This window comes from Phocoena phocoena, chromosome 4, assembly GCF_963924675.1.
Source record: "Phocoena phocoena chromosome 4, mPhoPho1.1, whole genome shotgun sequence".
Taxonomy (NCBI): Eukaryota; Metazoa; Chordata; class Mammalia; order Artiodactyla; family Phocoenidae; genus Phocoena; species Phocoena phocoena.
Window position 1 is genome coordinate 49,724,574 of NC_089222.1, and position 19,317 is coordinate 49,743,890.

The window sequence follows — 19,317 nt, forward strand, 5'->3', positions numbered from 1 at the left end:
TCTCAGTTGCTTCGTTTGCAAATACTTTCTCCCATTCTGAGGGTTGTCTTTTCATCTTGTTTATGGTTTCCTTTGCTGTGCAAAAGCTTTTAAGTTTCATTAGGTCCCATTTGTTTATTTTTGTTTTTATTTCCATTACTCTAGGAGGTGGGTCAAAAAGGATCTTGCTGTGATTTATGTCATAGAGTGTTCTGCCTGTTTTCCTCTAAGTTTTATAGTGTATGGCCTTACATTTAGGTCTTTAATCCATTTTGAGTTTATTTTTGTGTATGGTGTTAGGGAGTTTTCCAATTTCATTCTTTTACATGTAGTTGTCCAGTTTTCCCAGCACCACTTATTGAAGAGGCTATCTTTTCTCCATTGTATATTCTTGCCTCCTTTATCAAAGATAAGGTGACCATAGGTGCGTGGGTTTAATCTCTGGGCTTTCTATCCTGTTCCATTGATCTATATTTCTGTTTTTGTGCCAGTACCATACTGTCTTGATTACTGTAGCTTTGTAGTATAGTCTGAAGTCAGGGAGCCTGATTCCTCCAGGTTTGTTTTTCTTTCTTAAGATTGCTTTGGCTATTCAGGGTCTTTTGTGTTTCCATACAAATTGTGAAATTTTTTGTTCTAGTTCTGGGAAAAATGCCATCGGTAGTTTGATAGGGATTGCATTGAATCTGTAGATTCCTCTGGGTAGTATAGTCGTTTTCACAATGTTGATTCTTCCAATCCAAGAACATGGTATATCTCTCTATCTGTTTGTATCATCTTTAATTTCTTTCATCAGTGTCTTATAGTTTTCTACATACAGGTCTTTTGTCTCCTTAGGTAGGTTTATTCCTAGGTATTTTATTCTTTTTGTTGCAATGGTAAATGGGAGTGTTTCCGTTATGCCAGTACCTTTTTAAAGTCCAGACACTGTTTTCTCAAGATACAAGCCTTAAAAAAGAAGCCTTCTTTGTTTCATGTCAACATTAAAATTAGAGTACTAAATCAGTATAGCTGATAATTTCCCTCATATCTTATGCTTTTAAATTATCAATTTTATAGTCCTGGAAGCAACCTTTATGTTTGTAAATACCCCCATCACTTGAACCTGTTTTAAGTATCATGTTCCTTCTTCTGTATCAAAACTCATACTGAAGAATGAGCTCTGGGTTACAAAGGAGGATTTATTTTTGCATCTGTCTGTAAGTCTTTGTCCACGAATTACACAAAAGCAAACACAAGTGCCATTTCTGCAGTGTTTAAAATATTCAGAATACTGTGCTTGCCTGTGCTTTGGCAGATTTATCCCTAAATGTTCCATAGTTTTGATGCTATGGCAAATGTTATTTCGTTTTCCAATTATTTATCACTGGTATATAGAAATACAATTTTAAAAAAATTAACCCGCAACCTTGCTAAATTCACTTGTTACCTTTTGTAGCTCTTGTTTCAGACTTTCTAAGTACATGATCATGTCACCCATGATTAAAGACAGCTTTACTTCTTTCTTTACAGTCTACATGCCTTTTATTTCTTGTTAATGACTTACCGCACTGGCTAGGACCTCTAATAAAATGTTGAGGAGGGTTGTAGGGTGGACATCCTTGCATTGTTCCTGATTTTAGGAGGAAAAAGCCCACTCTTTCAGCATTTGAGCTTAGATGTGGGTTTTTCATAGATGCTTTTTATCTGGTTGGGAAGTTCCCTTCTATTATTTGTTTTCATGAGAGTTTTTATCATGTTGGATTTTGTTAAATGCTTTTTCTACATCTGTTCAGATGATCATATAGTTTTTCTCCTTTATTCTGTTAACACGATGAAGTACATCGATTTTCTAATGTTAAACCAAGATTGCATAAACTGTGGTGTATTAGATTATATTATTTTTTTCATATATTAATGAATTTAATTTTTTCGTTAAGGATTTTTGCCTCTATATTCTTGAGGGATGATGCTTTGTAATTTAGTTTTCTTGAAATGTCTTTGGTTTTGTTATAAGGGTAATTCTGGTCTTGTAAAATGAGTTGGAATGTGTTTCTCTCTTCTGTTCTCTTTAAGCTTGGTATTTCTTCCTTAAATGTTTGGCAGAATACATCAGTGAAGACATCTGAGCCTAGAATTTTCTTTGTGGGAAGGTTTTTAAGTACAAAATCAATTTCTTTAATAGGGATTTTTAGGGATCTTTTTGAGTTTTGGTAGTCCATGTCTTTCCAGAAATTTGTGTGTCATCACAGTTGTCTCATCTATTGGAATAAAATTCTTCTTTTTAAAAAATATTTATTTTTGGCTGCATTGGGTCTTTGTTGCTGCGGGCGGTCTTTCTCTAGTTGGAGCGAGCGGGGGCTACTCTTCATTGCAGTGCATGGGCTTCTCATTGCAGTGGCTTCTCTTGTTAAAGAGCACGGGCTGTAACAGGTGCACGGGCTTCAGTAGTTGTGGCATGGGGGCTCAGTAGTTGTGGCTCGCGGGCTCTAGAGCGCAGGCTCAGTAGTTGTGGTGCACGGGCTTAGTTGCTCCACGGCATGTGGGATCTTCCCAGACCAGGGCTCGAACCCATGTCCCCTGCATTGGCAGGCAGATTCTTAACCACTGCACCACCAGGGAAGTCCCGGAATAAAATTATTCTTAATACTCCCCTATTATCTTTTTAATGTTTATAGGATCTGTGCTGAGGTCCTCTCTCTCCTAATTTTGGTAAGTTCTTTCTCAGTTTGGTTGGAGGTTTACAATTTTATCGGTTTTTAGAAAGAAGCAGCTTTTGGTTCATTGTTTTTTTTTGTTATTTTTTAAAATTTCATTGTTTTCTGTTCTTTAGCTTACTTCCTTTAGCTTACTTTAGGGTTTAATTTACTCTTCTTTTTCTTTTTCATTTTCATTTTGGCCGCACCACGCAGCTTGTGGGATCTTAGTTCCCTGACAGGTATTGAACCCGGGCCCTCAACAGTGAAAGCGTGGAGTCATAACCACTGGACTATGAGGGAATTCCCTTACTCTTCTTTTTCTTAAGGCGGAAATTCAGGTCACTGAATCAAGACCTTATTTTCCAATACAGGCAAATATAAGAATCTCAGAACGATACAGTCAAGAGCAATTAATGTAGTGGAAATTAAAACTGAATTTTGATATTGCTGGTTTTCTTATATTTGCTTTGCTGCTTTTCAAAGTTCTTTTTTCTACTGTAGATTTATAAATTCTGATAATATAAATAATACATGCTAATTCTTAAAGAAATGTTAAGGGTACAGAGAATTATAAGGAATTTTATGCATCAGGATAGGCCATAACATATAATCACAAAACCCTTCCAGCTTGATACAACAAACTTTATTTCTTGCTTACGCTGTACATCCATTCTGAATCACCTGGGGCTTTGCTCCACTGCCCCACACAGTCACTTGAGGACCCAGACTGACAGAGGTCCCACTGTCTTGAGCTGTACTACCTGGAACACATCCTGTTTATTCCGTGTGGCAGGGGAAGAGAACACTGAAGGGGCTCTCGTGGGATCCTTTGGGTGCCAGTAATCTACACAGTCACTCTTATTTGGAAAGGTCTTTCACATACATAAATTGGATCCCTTTCTACATTTCCAGTTGTGAGTTGAGCCATAATTGTGTCTTACTGAAGAGCTTTGAAATGAAACCTGAGGTTGAACTTCAAGCTTCAACACTTAGCAGTCACACATCCTAGGGAACGAGCTTGTTAACCCCCGAGCATTTCCTCATGCAAAAAAAATATCTACCCTTCATGATTGTTGTAAGCATTAGATAAAAGGTACGTAAAATCCCTGGACAAGGGAAATGAGCTTGTTAACCCCCGAGCATTTCCTCATGCAAAAAAGATAATATCTACCCTTCATGATTGTTGTAAGCATTAGATAAAAGGTACGTAAAATCCCTGGACAAGGCTCAATACATTATTTCTCCCAGAGGCTTTCTTCACTTGTGAGGCTCAGCAAATCCAGCTACAGTGCTAATCCCATTTTCTGTATAATAGTACACCAGAACGTTAACTGTGCTCATGTCCCCATCCTGTTGTTTAATGCAGATGGTTTTGTTAGGAAACTTTTCTATGCTTGCATAACACAACTATTTGATTGTAATTATGCTATGAAGTTATATACCTCGTTTTTACTCTCAAACTCTCATGAATGTACAGTGGATTTTCCAAAAGCTACATGTGTGATATCACTGCTGATTTTATAGATGAGAATCCAGCTGTCTGTCCAGCCAGATACTAAAGTAATTTGCGAAATGTGAAACAGTGCCACTCTGCTCACTCAATTTTTTTGTTTGGGAAAACACAGTAATTTTTCACTTAAAAAATGTTACTCACGTTAACATGCAACAAGTGTCAAAAGGTCCTGAAATGAAAGTTTGAGAGCTGCTAGTTTAGACTCTGAACCTGTGGGTGAAAACTGCAATGTAGGCAGCATTTCTATAAACAGATACCATGTTATCTGCACCCATATCTCAGGGTCTTTGGTGACTTTTAATCTAAGTATCCCTTTCCTTCCTTTTGCTGGAAAAAAGAAGTTACTTGCCATAATCCTACAAATAGTTACAGTTTCTCTAAGCAGAGATCTGGAGGCAGTTACAGTGAATTCCAGTTATTTAGATGGCTATTAATGACGGTTATTTTATTTTCTATCTTCCCCACAGAGCTTATTCACATGGCATTTTGGTATGCCAGGAACCAGAAGTGAGATACTTAAAGGCAGTAAAACTGAAGTAAAATAGGAAGATCAGCTAAGAAAGACCTACTGGAGAAAGCAAAGTAAGTGTGGTGTGTTGTTAAGAATTAATTGGGTTATAAGTGGAAAAGCAGACTGGGTCAGTGAAAAGAAGTTGTGGTTTGTTTCCCTCAGGTCCTACTAATACTTCTAAACTGGCCAGATCACATAGCAAGCCCAAAGATGCCCTGAAAAGGACCTGCACATTAACTTCTTGAATTGTATATGAAGTGTGACGTGATTCATAAGTAGTTTAAAACATCATGCAGGAAAAGGATCATATCTTCATAAATCTTTGCATCCCAGTAGCTAATGTGAACATTTTTCAAGGGAAAATTGGGGGACAGGTAGCCCATCGAAGGCTTTTTGTCTTCGACAGGGAGGTTTTTTGTAAGAACAAAATAATGGAATTTTGAATACTTTCAGTGGTTTATGGAGTAAGTAGGGTTTAACATTTTCATCTAAGAAAGTTTTCATTGGTTTCCATGATTATGGTGTTCAGGAACCACTGTAAAACGACCAAAACCTCATTTTCCAACATACATTTTTCCATACAGTCCCTTTGACTGCTTTTTATTGCCTCAAGTTGCATATCTTCCCTAGGCCTTATCTTTCTTGTCTCTAAATTTTCTTACAGCTTTATGTTTCTCTTACATATTCCATTTCAGATTTGTTGTCTTCTTTCTCCCCATCTTCTTCCGAAGAGGTTCTTGGTTAGTGCCTCGGTGGCTGTGGCTGACCCCCTGCCCCCGACCCGCTTCCTTGGCCCCTGGGAGACACTCAGGGTTGCTTCCCTCCTGCAAGGACAGGCCGGCTGTCCTGGCCTTCCAATCAGCTCCCCTGGGAGAGTCAGTGGTGAAATGGAAACTGAGGAAACATCCCTTGGATGTCGCCTACTTAAGTACGATTCCTTAGCTTTAATTTTGGATAGGACTGTAAAGGATACAGTCATTTTATACTGATAATTCTTTCTTTTATCCTAAACATGCTTTTTTTTTTTTTTCCGGTACGCGGGCCTCTCACTGCTGTGGCTCTGCCGTTGCGGAGCGCAGGCTCCGGACGCGCAGGCTCAGCGGCCATGGCTCACAGACCCAGCCGCTCCGGGCATGTGGGATCTTCCCGGACCGGGGCACGAACCCGTGTCCCCTGCATCGGCAGGCGGACTCTCAACCACTGCGCCACCAAGGAAGCCCTAAACATGCTTTTTTAATAAGTGGGTCTTTACAAATATGAACCCCACATCGTTTCCCTTCCCCACCCCCATTCTGAACCAACATTTGCTATTTAAAACTAAGCCTGTTTTTTTTCTTGGCACAAGGATTTCATATGGTCTTACCATTCCACCCAGGTTTCCTTATCCAAGGCCAGTAGTGTTTGTCAAGGTGGCAGCCATGATTCTGTGCCCCTGTATATCAAATCTGGAATGGAACTTTTTCTGAGAGGGAAAAGTTAAACCATATAGTATATTTGAGTATAGGAAAAAAATTGAGCGTACAAAAGAACTTGTTTCATTTGTTCTTTTATAACCTATAGTTATGAAAATAGGTATTGGATGATTTTTTATAACTGTCTTTACATATACATGTGTGTGTAAATAGATACATTATTTGTGTGTCTTAATAACTTAGCTAATGACAAGGTACATTGATGGCCATGAGAATATGTTAAAGAAAAAATTATTTATGATCCTTGTTAAAGAACAATGAGGCAGACTTTATTCAAGATGACTGCAATAGGTGTGGGGACCACAATAATGGGATTTTGCAGTTGGGGTTGGGGGGGTATAAAGACTGGACTCAACTCCAAGTACAACAAGGAAAAGGGGGAATTTATACCCAAGGAGGAAGGTGGGGGTCAGGTCAGTGAATGGACTGTTACCAAGGAAACATCAGGGGTTAAGAGGGCATTCTGGTGAAACTGACCTACCAGAATTCTTGCTGAAGGCAGGTCAACGTGATTAGACATCACCTAAACTAAAGGATGAGGAACCTGGTCAGATATTAAGAGAGATCAGATATTGAGAGTGAGAGATCCTGCCTAAACCGACTTAGCAATATTCTTGCTAAAACTGGACAATGAAAAGACAAATACAGAAGCTCAAAAGTTGGCCTAGTTGAAGAGAGTTGAATTCTCAACTAGGAGAGACTCTTTGTCAACTTAGGGTTCATTCTGTCAACAGAACTGGTGGCCCTCTCCCTCTCTTTTCTTTACCCTCAGACAGTATCCTCACTACTTCCTTGAAATTAATCATCAGTTATCTGTAGGCAAATTGTTTTTTTTACTTTTCAGACTTGATACTCCCTTACTTTTTTTCTGTAAAGTTTGAGAAAATCAGAAAAACCTCTAATACTACCTGATATGTATCTTTTCAGTCTCTTTCTATACATGTATTATATCTGTAAAAAATTAGATGACATGTTGCTGCATAATTTTTTATCCTGCATTTCACTTAAGTAAGCATACTGTGGAAATTTATCATGGTATTTTTTTTTTAACATGTAACAAAATCACAAGGCATAACAACATTTAACAAGTATAGAAAAGGTAGAGTGAAAACTAAGTCTTCCTATCCCGAGAAACTTTTTTTTTTTTTAAATTATTTATTTTTGGCTGTGTTGGGTCTTCGTTTCTGTGCGAGGGCTTTCTCTAGTTGTGGCAAGCGGGGGCCACTCTTCATCGCGGTGCACAGGCCTCTCACTGTTGCGGCCTCTCTTGTTGCGGAGCACAGGCTCCAGACGCGCAGGCTCAGTAGTTGTGGCTCATGGGCCCAGTTGCTCCGCGGCATGTGGGATCCTCCCAGACCAGGGCTCGAACCCGTATTCCCTGCATTGGCAGGCAGATTCTCAACCACTGTGCCACCAGGGAAGCCCCCGAGAAACATTTTTAATGGCTGCATAATAGTACATCGTAAGGATGTATCACTTTATTTTTAATTTTTAAAATTTTTGGCTGTGTTGGGTCTTTGTTGTTGTGTGCGGGCTCCTCACTGTGGTGGCTTCTCGTTGCGGAGCATCAGCTTCAGTAGTTGTGGCACATGGGCTCAGTAGTTGTGGCTCACGGGCTCTAGAGCACAGGCTCAGTAGCTGTGGCCCATGGGCTTAGTTGCTCTGCGGCATGTGGGATCTTCCCGGACCGGGGCAAGAACCCGTGTCCCCTGCATCAGCAGGCGGACTCTCAACCACTGCACCACCAGGGAAGCCCAGGATGTATCACTTTTAATGCATCCCTAATTGTTGACATTCATGGGTAGGTTTTTTGTTATTGTTTGGGTTTTGTTTTGCTGTTATAAACACTGGTTGAACAGTCTTGCAGAAACAACTTTGGGTCAACTGTGTTTTGTTTTGTTTTTTAAGGCTAAATTTGTGTGGGTTTTTCTTTTTTTTTAGGTTAAATTTCTTGAATTTCCTTCCTTTTCTTCCATCCTTTCCTGATTTCTTCCTCTTTGAACTTTCCCTTTCATTATCTTTTTCCTGCTTTGAATGCATTTATCACTCAAGCTCAGCTCCTGTTCCTTTGCCCTAACCTAGCAATTCTTAACGTTCTCAGGTATCCCTACTCCTTCCCTGTATTCTTTCATCTCTCCAGGTGCCACACCTGATGAATCTTTTTCCTTAACCAATATTTTCATGATTTTCAGCTGAACCGTCTGTTTTATATCTTTGAGCTTCAGAGATTTCTTTGAATGATGATCCTGCAGCTAAAAAGCTTTGAAACCAGCTATACTAAAGGGGCCTCATAAGCATTATCTAAATTTCACGGACAGAAAGACAAAAACGGGTCATGTTGTCTGGTGTCAGAGTGGGACTGAGTCAACAGCTATCAGTGGATTGTTCTGAGTATTCCTATCAGGCTGCTATTTGAAGCCTATGTGTGTGTATATATATATATATATATATATATATATATATATATGTATATATATTATAGATATATTATAGATATTATCTATAATATATATTATATATATTATCTATTAATATACTATCTATATATATATTTTTGTATTTTCTTGGAATGTATTTTATTTTTAGAAGTCAAACTTGCTAAATGTTTTTTTTCCAAAGGAGAAAATTCAAAGCATCAATGTGATATCTTATTCACAACATAGTTAATAGTAGAATGATCTCATGATTATGTCATGACTTAATGCAGGAACCTTCCAGTTTTTTGGAAAGAAGGATCTGTTTTTATTTCCAAGGAACTATTCTCTTTCTAGGAGAGTAAGGGAGTGAAAATTAGGTATCCTAGATCCTCTTTCTAGAGCTACACAGAGTTTCTATGCCTTTTTTCTGAATTATTCCCAGTTCTTCAGTTATAAAATTGGATGACATAAAACATGGCTTGTTTTTATAGTAGATGTATTTCTAAGAGTGTTTCAGTCATTTTTTTAAATTAATTTTTATTGGAGTATAGTTGCTTTATAATGTTGTGTTAGTTTCTGCTGTACAGCAAAGTGAATCAGCTATATGAAGCCTATATTTTGGCTCTGGTAGATAAAAGTGTTTTTCTACCTTTTTTCAACAAGTTATTAAAACCTGTGCTTCTGTAGAAGTTAGTAATTTATATAAAACAGTTTGGTTATAGGTCTGAGAGCTCTGGACCATCTGGGTCTCAAAGAATGACGAGAGTATACACATTAATTCTTCTTGATCATATTCTGTATTCTATAAGTATAAGAAATATGTTTATTTGGGGAAATGATTGGATTAAAATAGATTTTTGAGATGAGGTGCTTGCTTTGTAAAGTTTTAAAACAGTGATAGCATCAAGATAACATCAAGGTTTTCTTTTCACTTTTCTTTGCAGGGATGGTAAATAAAGTGAAGCACTGCTTTATTGTAGCAGCAGGCCTTTGAAATTGAACTGGAAAAAAAATGACTGCTCTTACTTCAGAGAACTGCTCTTTTCAGTACCAGCTACATCAAACAAATCAGCCCCTAGATGGTAACTGTCTGTTATTCTTGATTACACTTGGGAAAATATTATTAAATATCCTCACACTAGGAATGAGAAGAAAAAACACCCATCAAAATTTTATGGAATATTTTTGCATTTCACTAGCATTTACTGATCTTCTACTTTTGGTGAATACTTCCATTATATCCTATTTCAGGGATTTTGTACTTTTAGGCATTAGGTTTACTAAATACCACATCTGCCTATTTACTCAAATTATTTCTTTTACTTACGGCTTTTTGCATTATCCAGTTTTTCTGATAGCTTGTATAGATTATTACCTGAATTTCTGTAAAGCCACCAAGCTTCCATTTAAGTATCAAAAAGTACTTTATTTCTTTGCAGTTATTTTAATTTGGATTTCAGTCCTTACTTATGTTTTGGGAGATCCAGCTATCTACCAAAGCCTGAAGGTACAGAATGTTTATTCTTATCATCAGTGTCCTTTCTACATCAGCATTCAGAGTTACTGGCTGTCATTTTCCATGGTGATGATTTTATTTATGGCTTTTATAACCTCTTGGTCAGAAGTTATTACCTTGGTACAGGCTGTTAGGATAACTTCCTATATGAATGAGACTGTCCTATATTTTCCCTTTTCATCCCACTGTAGTTATACTGTGAGCTCTAAAAAAACACTCTTGCCCAAGTTGATTATCTGTTTTCTTGGTACCTGGTTACCATTTGTACTACTTCAAATAATTATCCTTTTACTTAAAGTACAGATTCCAGCGTACATCGAGATGAACATTCCGTGGTTGTACTTTGTCAATAGTTTTCTCATTGCTACAGTTTTTTGGTTTAATTGTCACAAACTTAATTTTAGAAACATGGCATTACCTGTGGATCCATTTGTCAACTGGAAATGCTGCTTCATTCCACTCACAATTCATAATCTTGAGCAGATTGAAAAGCCTATATCAGTAATAATTTGTTGACATGTTGCCATGTTCTAAAACTAACAGCTACAAGAATTATAATTTTACAAATGGGAAAGAATGATGACTTGGGACATATAAAGAATGAACTGAACTGAAAGCTCTCCCCCCGCATCCCAAATTTTCATACCTTTTCAGAATATGTCTTTTTGGGATTGTGATATTATTAGGTTTTTTTTTTTAACAGAATACTTCCAATAAGAAATATTTATACCTGTTGACCATACTGATATTTGTGTTACCCAGAAAACTACTGGATACAAACTGTTAGGTAAATCTGCGATTCACTGCCAACTTTTCAGATTTAAATAAACATTTTTATTACACTTAGAGCAAGAAAATCAAGATTGTTTTCTTTAAATAATTTGGTGTAAATATTCTTTAACATAAGGGGAAAGATTAGTGCAATTTAAATTTAGCTAATTTTAGGACTTCCCTGGTGGCACAGTGGTTAAGAATCCGCCTGCCAATGCAGGGGACACGGGTTCTGAGCCCTGGTCCGGCAAGATCCCACATGCTGCGGAGCAACTAAGCCAGTGCGCCACAACTCTACCGAGCCTGCGCTCAAGAGCCCGCGAGCCACAACTACCGAAGCCTGCGCACCCTAGAGCCTGTGGGCTGCAACTACTGCAGCCTGTGCACTCCAGGGCCCGCGTGCCTCAACTACTGAGCCCATGTGAGGCAGCTACTTAAGCCCGCGCGCCTAGAGCCCGTGCTCCGCAGCAAGAGAAGCCACCGCAATGAGAAGCCCGCGCACCGCAACGAAGAGTAGCCCCCCGCTTGCCGCAGCTAGAGAGAAAGCCCGCGTGCGGCAATGAAGACCCAACGCAGCCAATAAATAAATAAATTCGTTTTTAAAAATAAAGTGGTTAAAATGGTAAATGAAAAAAAAATAAATCCAGCTAATTAAAAAAAATATATCTCTGTTCTTAGTGCAAATATTCCTAAAAGAAAAGTTTTGGTTGCTCACCTTACAGAACTGGGAGTGGTGACTAGGTCTCTTCCCTAACAGATCCACCTTCAGTTGTAACTTATCATCTGTCATATATTTGCATGACAACCCGTAATCACATGGGCGACGTACCACGGTGTGAAGGTAGGGTTTCTCACCCTCAGCACTGCTGACGTTTTCTGTTGGATAACCCTTCGTTGGGGGAGCTGTGCTGTGTGCTGCAGCATGGTTGGCAGCATCTCTGCCTTCTATCCACTAGGTGCCAGTAGAACCTCCTTTCCCAGTCACTACAATCACAACGTCTCCGGAGACTGCCATACTCCCTTCAGTGGGCAAAACTGTTCCCGGTTGAGAACTACTGGAGTGAAGCAATCTAAACGGCAGAAAAATCTGAAATCACTCTGTGAGTTAAGCTACACAGATACGGTCTAATTTGTCAATGTACAAACCTACTCTACTTCTCTGTGTTACTTTCCTTTTGAATGTAGTGGCTTTCTAACTGGCCATATGTGGAACTGAGATACTTAAGAATGTATTTTACTTAATAAGTAAAGACTTACCCTCTCTGCAGATTTTAAACCTGGATAATGTATAACTACTTCAAGCCCCACTAAGCTGTTTGTTTACTTAGAAGATGCCCCGTGCCTCACAAGCTTAAAGGAAAAAAAGAAAGTATTCAGTTGACCAGCCAAATGGAAGAGGCTTTTATTTGTAAAGAAATGAACTTACAACTGGTCTACAATATATTATTGTAATATAAACAATATAAATAAATGATCCTGTAGGCCCACTAACCTTCCATCCAGACCCACATGAAGCAATGTTACAACGATATTCTATGTGAAAATGTGCAGGTAACAAAGGTGCAATTACAAGCAAGTTTAAGCAGCAGAGTATAAGGTGCTTTAATTTAACAGTTAATGTTGCCATCAACAAACATTTGAAATGTTCAATTTTACTTCACTGAATACAGACACAACAAATATGAAAATCTAAAATTCATACACATGCTACTGTTAATATGAAAGTGCTTTCTCTTTTTTAAAAAAATACACCAAATGGACAATCTTTTTACATAGATCATGGTGTGCTCTCATAATGCAAAATTAACTTCATTGTCAGGTTATACATTTTAAAACTGTAGCTATAGACACCAATCTAGGACCGCTAATGCTAAGAGTGCTAAAACTATTTCATTCCCTGCAAGGAGGACTCTAGTACAATATCCAACATAAAGAATACATCTATATATAATCTTAACATTTGTTTTTTGTAAAGATAAAAAAATGTTTTCTTTCCCCTTGGTGATTCTTTGTTCATCCTGGTTGGGTCAGTGTTTGAGGTTTTAATAATATGAAAGTCCTATTTAATTAGAACAATTGGAGGGAAGCAAAAGGAGGAATTAAAAAATCAGTTAACATGTGCATAAGGCATCAAAAACAAAAAGTTTATCACAATTTGCCTTTGTTAAGTCAACAGCAAAAAATGTTTTCAACAAGCAAGCAGACAAAAAGCACTAATTCAACAGAGAGCCTTGAAATGCCTGACACCAGTGTCGGTATCCATCCTGCACACTGCTGTCTACAACTCCAACCTACACCACAAGCTCACCCCTTGCTCTGAGGAGTTTTCTGGAGCTTACTTTGACTTTTTTTTTTTCTATGGAAAAAACAGAAAGACCAAGCTTTTGAATGAGGTGATTGGGAATCTAGTTAAATGTCTTAGAAATTAGATGTCCAAAATTATACCATCTTTGCACACTCCCACTGATTTTTTAAAAATTTAGAATACACATACAAAAAGTATTTATGTAATAGATATTTTAACAGCAAAAATATTTGAAAAATTACGTAAGTTAAAATATTTTAAAAGTTTTAACCAGTACCATGGAAAAATTTTTTTAAACCCAGACTATCTGGTCACTTGGATGTTAGTGTTCCTGTTTACAAACACTTTATTATAGATTCTAGTCTAACACGTATTTGGACATTTTCCTGCTTTAAAAAGCTGTGACTATGATACATAAAAGATCTTTTCAATATATTTTCATTTTGTATCTTTATGGAGAAGGTTAGTATCAAGTGATATTAATATGTAAAGTTGTGTCAATAGGAAATCACAATGTAATTCACAGAATCCTTGGGTGGTAAGGGAACTTCTTCCCAGTTAATCACTTCTCCCATTCTATATTTACTCCCCAAATACTTGTAAATTCAAGCTCCAAGCACAAAACTGTTTTACTGCTTACCGGTTCTGCATTTTAAAGGAAACCCTTTTACTATGCAATATATGAGCGCTTTCTAAAAAGTAGATATTTGTGATAACAGTAAAATTTTATGTAATCTTTCTTGCTTTAAAAAGAGAAAAACAAAATAAAAACCAAACCTGTTCAGCAAGCTCTTCTGAGATTTTTCAGTTTTCAAAAGTTACTGCACTGTCAATACTGGGTGTAGTTCAAAATGTATAGTAAATCAGCACCAGCTTCTTTGTATTGTTCTGTCACACACCCTGCGTATAGCAACACCTCTGGAATAGATTCAAGTGTCAAAATAATTCTGAGAAATATGGGCTGTCACAACAGTTTCAAAATATAAATCCTAATATTAGGTACCTTTAATTTTGTAACCTAATCAGATATATGGATTAGTATGCAAAATGTGTTACAGGAATTATGATGTGATTCACTCAGATAGATCCCTTAGATATCACCTAGCCTAATCCTTTACCCAATGCATAAAAATTCCCTCTCAGTTCCAACTTAACATTCAGTACATTAAGTAATAATAATTACATCCATGTTTGTTCAAGCCACAATCAAAAATGGGGGGAAGAGAGGATTTTGTTTACTTATTACTAGTTCCTTAAGTATACCACACACTGCACAGTAAATGTTCAAACGGTTTGCTAAATGAATGGATAAATGAATGAATGACAATGTTCTGATGTATTCATATGTTCAGTGGTTTAGCAAGAGGTGTTTAGAAAAACGTCCTCATTTGCTCATCTGTGTGAATTTTCTACCTTAATCCTTAGGAGAACAAAGACTGTGGGTGACCCAGGAAACAGATGCTTAATAAATAATTATCTTTTAGCAAAGGCTCTTAAGTGTGAAATGAACCATTAAGAAAGGAAATTAAGAGAATTAAGATAAAAGAGAATTAAGTAGGAGCAACTTTAAAAAATACCCCATTATGTGGCCTAGAATCGTAGTTTTATATAGCTTAAAGATGATTTTAAACAAAATCAACATTTTGAGTAGTACAGGCTCCATGCTGTATACTCAGAAGAGGAAACAGGTTAAAAGCTAAGTAATGGCCTAAGGTGTCACACAGCTAATTCACCAACTAGAAGTAAAACCCCAGTCTCCCAGCCAGTGTTTTATCTTCATTTACCCTTAATTTAATGATTATGTGCATCTCTTATTTACTATTGAAGTAATTATTTAGTACTACCTAAAACAAAATTATGGCTTTAACATAAGCATTCTAAAAGATTTTAAGCAATGGATACATCTGGTTTGCTTGAGGCAAGGCTAAAAAAGTTCCTTTTCCTAAAATATGTTGATGTTCATTTCACTACCATTCCCCACCGCTCTTATAAACCCCCAATTTTTCACCTCCATCAATTAAAGCTCCACAAAATCAAGGATTTAACACTGATAACAGTCCCTAAAGTGTAACTTTCAAGTCAATAAGACGGCTACTATCCATCCTTAAGATTACTGGAGTGAATTTAAATAGGTGGTCTAAAAGGACTTCCTTTTTTTACTCTTACATTTAAAACTATACCATGTTAGCATTATAGTGTTTTAAATTTATATAGATTTTTTTCCAAATTAAAATTCACTTATTACTTCTTTTAAACAATACATTTCAAGACCTTTACACACAGGTTTTCTTTTTCTATGGATTCATACTGACGCCACCAAAATCACTGAGAGCAGCTGTACTTTTCAAAGGCAGTAGAAAAACATACTTTTTAAATGTACCTCTTCTCTAATGTCGGAGGCTGAAATTGTCACCTTTAAGTAAAATTAAATGTTCACAAGCTATACAAAGGGAAAAAAATGAAACATTTGTGGAAAACATTTCCCAAAGCTCTCATGAACATGGCACTTCAGAGGTGTGTGTTCATGTGGTAGAGCAGAATGGGAGAGTTTTCATTAGAGAAGCTGAGCTTCGGATCTGAGAAGGAGGGCGGGTCTCCCTTCTCATGTACGTGTACTAAAGTGAAAGTTCAGGAAAAGCCAGACGTTTTGCTCTGGAATATGATGGTAAAAATTATATTTGTGTTAGTGCTTTACAACTTCCAAAAAAACACCTTTACCATAGTATTATTTTAAAGTAGATTAAATAAGCTCTGAAAAATAATATGTAAAACTTTATAATTTTTAAAAATTTAGGAAACTTTTTCCAAAGAAGATAATATAATTTTCAACATTTTTTTATTGAAGAAATGGCTTATATTAGTGCTATGAGGGAAACTATATAATGATACATTTTATGAACTTCTAACAAAAGAGGAATATCTTCCCAAAGAACTTTTTTAAGATGTACAGCTTATAATAGGTTGAAATTAAATTTTAATAAGATTGCATATTTACTTTCCCTAATATTGTATTTGTGCTTATTTAATTGAATCACAATTGTTAAGATGAAATCAAATGCTCTAAACAGATTCAGAAAATACCAATATTGATGAATGTAGATTAAACAGTTCATTTCATGATCCACACTATTGTGCATCAAAGAAACAGAGGTAGGCTTGTGTTTACTGAAATCCACGCTAATAAACAGAACCCTACAGCGCTTAGTCATCCAACTCTTAGACTGAGACACAACCTAACAAAACACTATCTTAAAAATCTTAAAAATGCCTTTGTAACAATCCACAAGGTTGATTCAACTGTAGTATCTGACAATGGATACTCTCTCCTCTATATAATTCTGATAACTCAATTATAACAATTAACCTTTGAATTCTTGACAAATATTCTCCAACTATAATAATTGTCACCCTTTTCATAAGTCAAAAATCACCAATTTATGTATCATTGGAACTATTAATATGCTCCTAAGGGCAGAATCTCTTGATAAAGAGAGTTAAAGAATGAGTGTGATTACAGGTAAATCTTGACATAAAAAAAACTATACTGTTTATTGCTATAACTGGGACCCAACCATTACAATTTATTATTCTGAACTACTGATGGCCATATCTATACTACACAACCTCACTCAGTTAACCATATTATCCTCTTGGGTCTGGAATGCTTTTCCCCCTGTTTGTCTCCTCCTCCACTTCCCTGTCCTTTCCCCTAGAAAACCTTCCCCAAGGCCCCGTTACAGTTACATGTCCTGCAAAGGAAACAGACTGAGCAAACATTGTACATAAATGGCCAGTTTCCACTGCCCAGAGGGTTTACGAAGACATGACTGTTAGGTATTAGAAATTCCTGCCCCAGTTACCTCCCTAAAATTAACCCTACTACAAAGTCCTCTGTAGGGATTTTCAGGCAAAGGTCTCTCTAAGAAGAAAGTTTTCACACTGTTTCCTTGGGGCTTGAGGAGGTAAGGGGAGTGAGGCTCTTTCATCTTATTAGGCAGTAATGCTCAATGCCCATTGCCCAGAGGCAGCATGAGTTCCTGCCATTCACTAAGGGTGAGGATCTTCAAACCACAAAATATAACCAGGCTGTTCTGGTGGAAAATATATCTTTGAAATGTTTTAACAGTGTGTCCAGCCAGGGATTTCTTCCACTCCATATGGCTATGAGGATAGCATCATTCCCATATATGTGCAATAGTTTATTCTTTCCAAGACTGTTTACACACATGCAAACATAGCCTAAGACTATACTCAATCTGTATATTGCCTCCTTACCATACTTGTGCCATGGTGGTACCAAAACCCTGCAAATGCAAATAATGGGACTTCATAACATTTAATTGAACAAGCCAGTGATATGGGGCGCTCGGACAGATTTCAATCCAAGACTGGTATTTGAATAAATGTCTGACTATAATATTACACTGGATATGGGAAGATAAACTATGTCAAAAATTAAAATAAAGTCGGCTACCTACAAAAAATAATTTCTATTTGGAACTAGGTAAAACATGACTATTAACTTCAAAAGTGCAGAAGTTTGTTCAGCGCTGAAGTGGGATAAACAAAGTGCCAGGTCTCTTGTCTGCCTCTCCACCATTCTCAAGCTCCTTCACTAATATTTCCTTCCTTCTATTCCACATTCTCTATTCTGAGGGGACGGCCCTTAAACTGGGACTTTAACAAATGTCTGTTTAGAGGATGTGCCAGCAAATTAAAAGTATCATCATGGAAAAATTACCAGCCACTTAAAAAGTGACAGCTTGTGGGACAGCACTCTTATACTGATTATATATCAAAGCTGCACAGCTGTGTCAGACACATGCCTACACAAGGCTTGATGAAAATGCACATCATGTAAGAAACAACTTTTATAAACCAGCTCTCTGTATACTTTCTTAGGAACACATGGCTTAAAGCAAATAAAATTTCAAACTTGTAGGGATTTTCTTCCTCGATGGGAAAAGTGCATCAGTATAAAGAAGTCAGAAAATGCAAACTTAGGTAGCAAAAGTAGGAAGAACTTCCCATGTACCCTTTCTGCTTGTCATTCCTTCTCCTCAATCAAAATCCTAAAACAACTAGTAATATGAAGGAAAACGAAAATGACAGCACTCTCCCCACCTATTTCATACTAAAACTGTGCTTTAAGCTCAGGAGAGAAGTGGACACCCAGTGTTATCGTCTATATCCATTATACGTAACTGAAATTTTGAAATTCAGATAGTTAAATCACCCAGAAAGAAACAGCTGCATCAATGGGAAAACTGCTAATTAAAAGCCAACGAGCCATTTCTAAATAAAATAACTTGAAAAAAGCAAGTATGTTTTCTGGGTATGTTTTGAGTAGGGACGACAGAAGATCTGGTCTGTTCTTAAGATTATTATAAGATTTAGGATTATAAGGTGCTCTCCAATGGAAACCCCTCTTGTAAGCTTTCTCGGATACTTAACACAGTGCTACGCACAGGGGCTTTCAGTAAGTACATAATGACTGATATCAGAAGAGGGACCACAGTTCCAAGTTAATACCTTAAAGGCTATATATAGATAATATAGTTATGGGAGTTAATCATTATCGCCAGGGGAGTCTATCCCCAAAGAATCAATTCTGTATGAATTGTTTGTGGATTATCTGTGACAAAGTTTTAATTCCAGGGGAGACTTCCCATTGTGCCCTTCAGCCCTCATACAGTGGACCATCTCCTACTAATGCTTAACCTATACTTGTGTTCTGAAATTACAAGATGAGGGGAAAAGTCAAAGCATTATGACAACTCTGTCATAATGATTAACTGCTAATAGATGAAAATTAACTGTAGAGTACCTACCTGTCCTTGAAACTGTAATCCAATAATTAAAAATGTGATATACAGAAATATGTGACATAGACTACAAGCTATTGTAGGTCTGGAACATGAGCCTTACACTATATTACATATTCTAATCCTACACATAACTATCAGTAAATGTCTTTTCTTTAAAACATTACTACACAAAAGAATCCCACAAAGCATACATTCAAACAAGAGGCATCTAAAGGTTAAAAAAATTACCCGCTGTATTTTTGTATAAAAATAATCAACATTCTCTAATGTACACAAAGCCAAAAGATAAATATCTGTGATGTCTTTAATGACATCTTTAGTCTTCTA

At 36.9% G+C, this 19,317-nt stretch overlaps 1 protein-coding gene and 1 non-coding gene across 2 annotated transcripts; one reads left to right on the top strand and one right to left on the bottom strand.

Moving 5' to 3' along the window:
- Positions 1-1,097: 1,097 nt before the first annotated feature.
- On the bottom strand, positions 1,098-1,222 carry LOC136122978 (small nucleolar RNA SNORA40). Its single transcript, XR_010655867.1, has one exon. It is a non-coding gene; the product is annotated as a small nucleolar RNA SNORA40 (small nucleolar RNA).
- Positions 1,223-9,582: 8,360 nt separating this feature from the next.
- Positions 9,583-10,602, top strand: GPR160 (G protein-coupled receptor 160). Its single transcript, XM_065877011.1, has one exon. The coding sequence runs from the start codon at positions 9,583-9,585 to the stop codon at positions 10,600-10,602; it is 1,020 nt and encodes a 339-aa protein (XP_065733083.1).
- Positions 10,603-19,317: the final 8,715 nt, after the last annotated feature.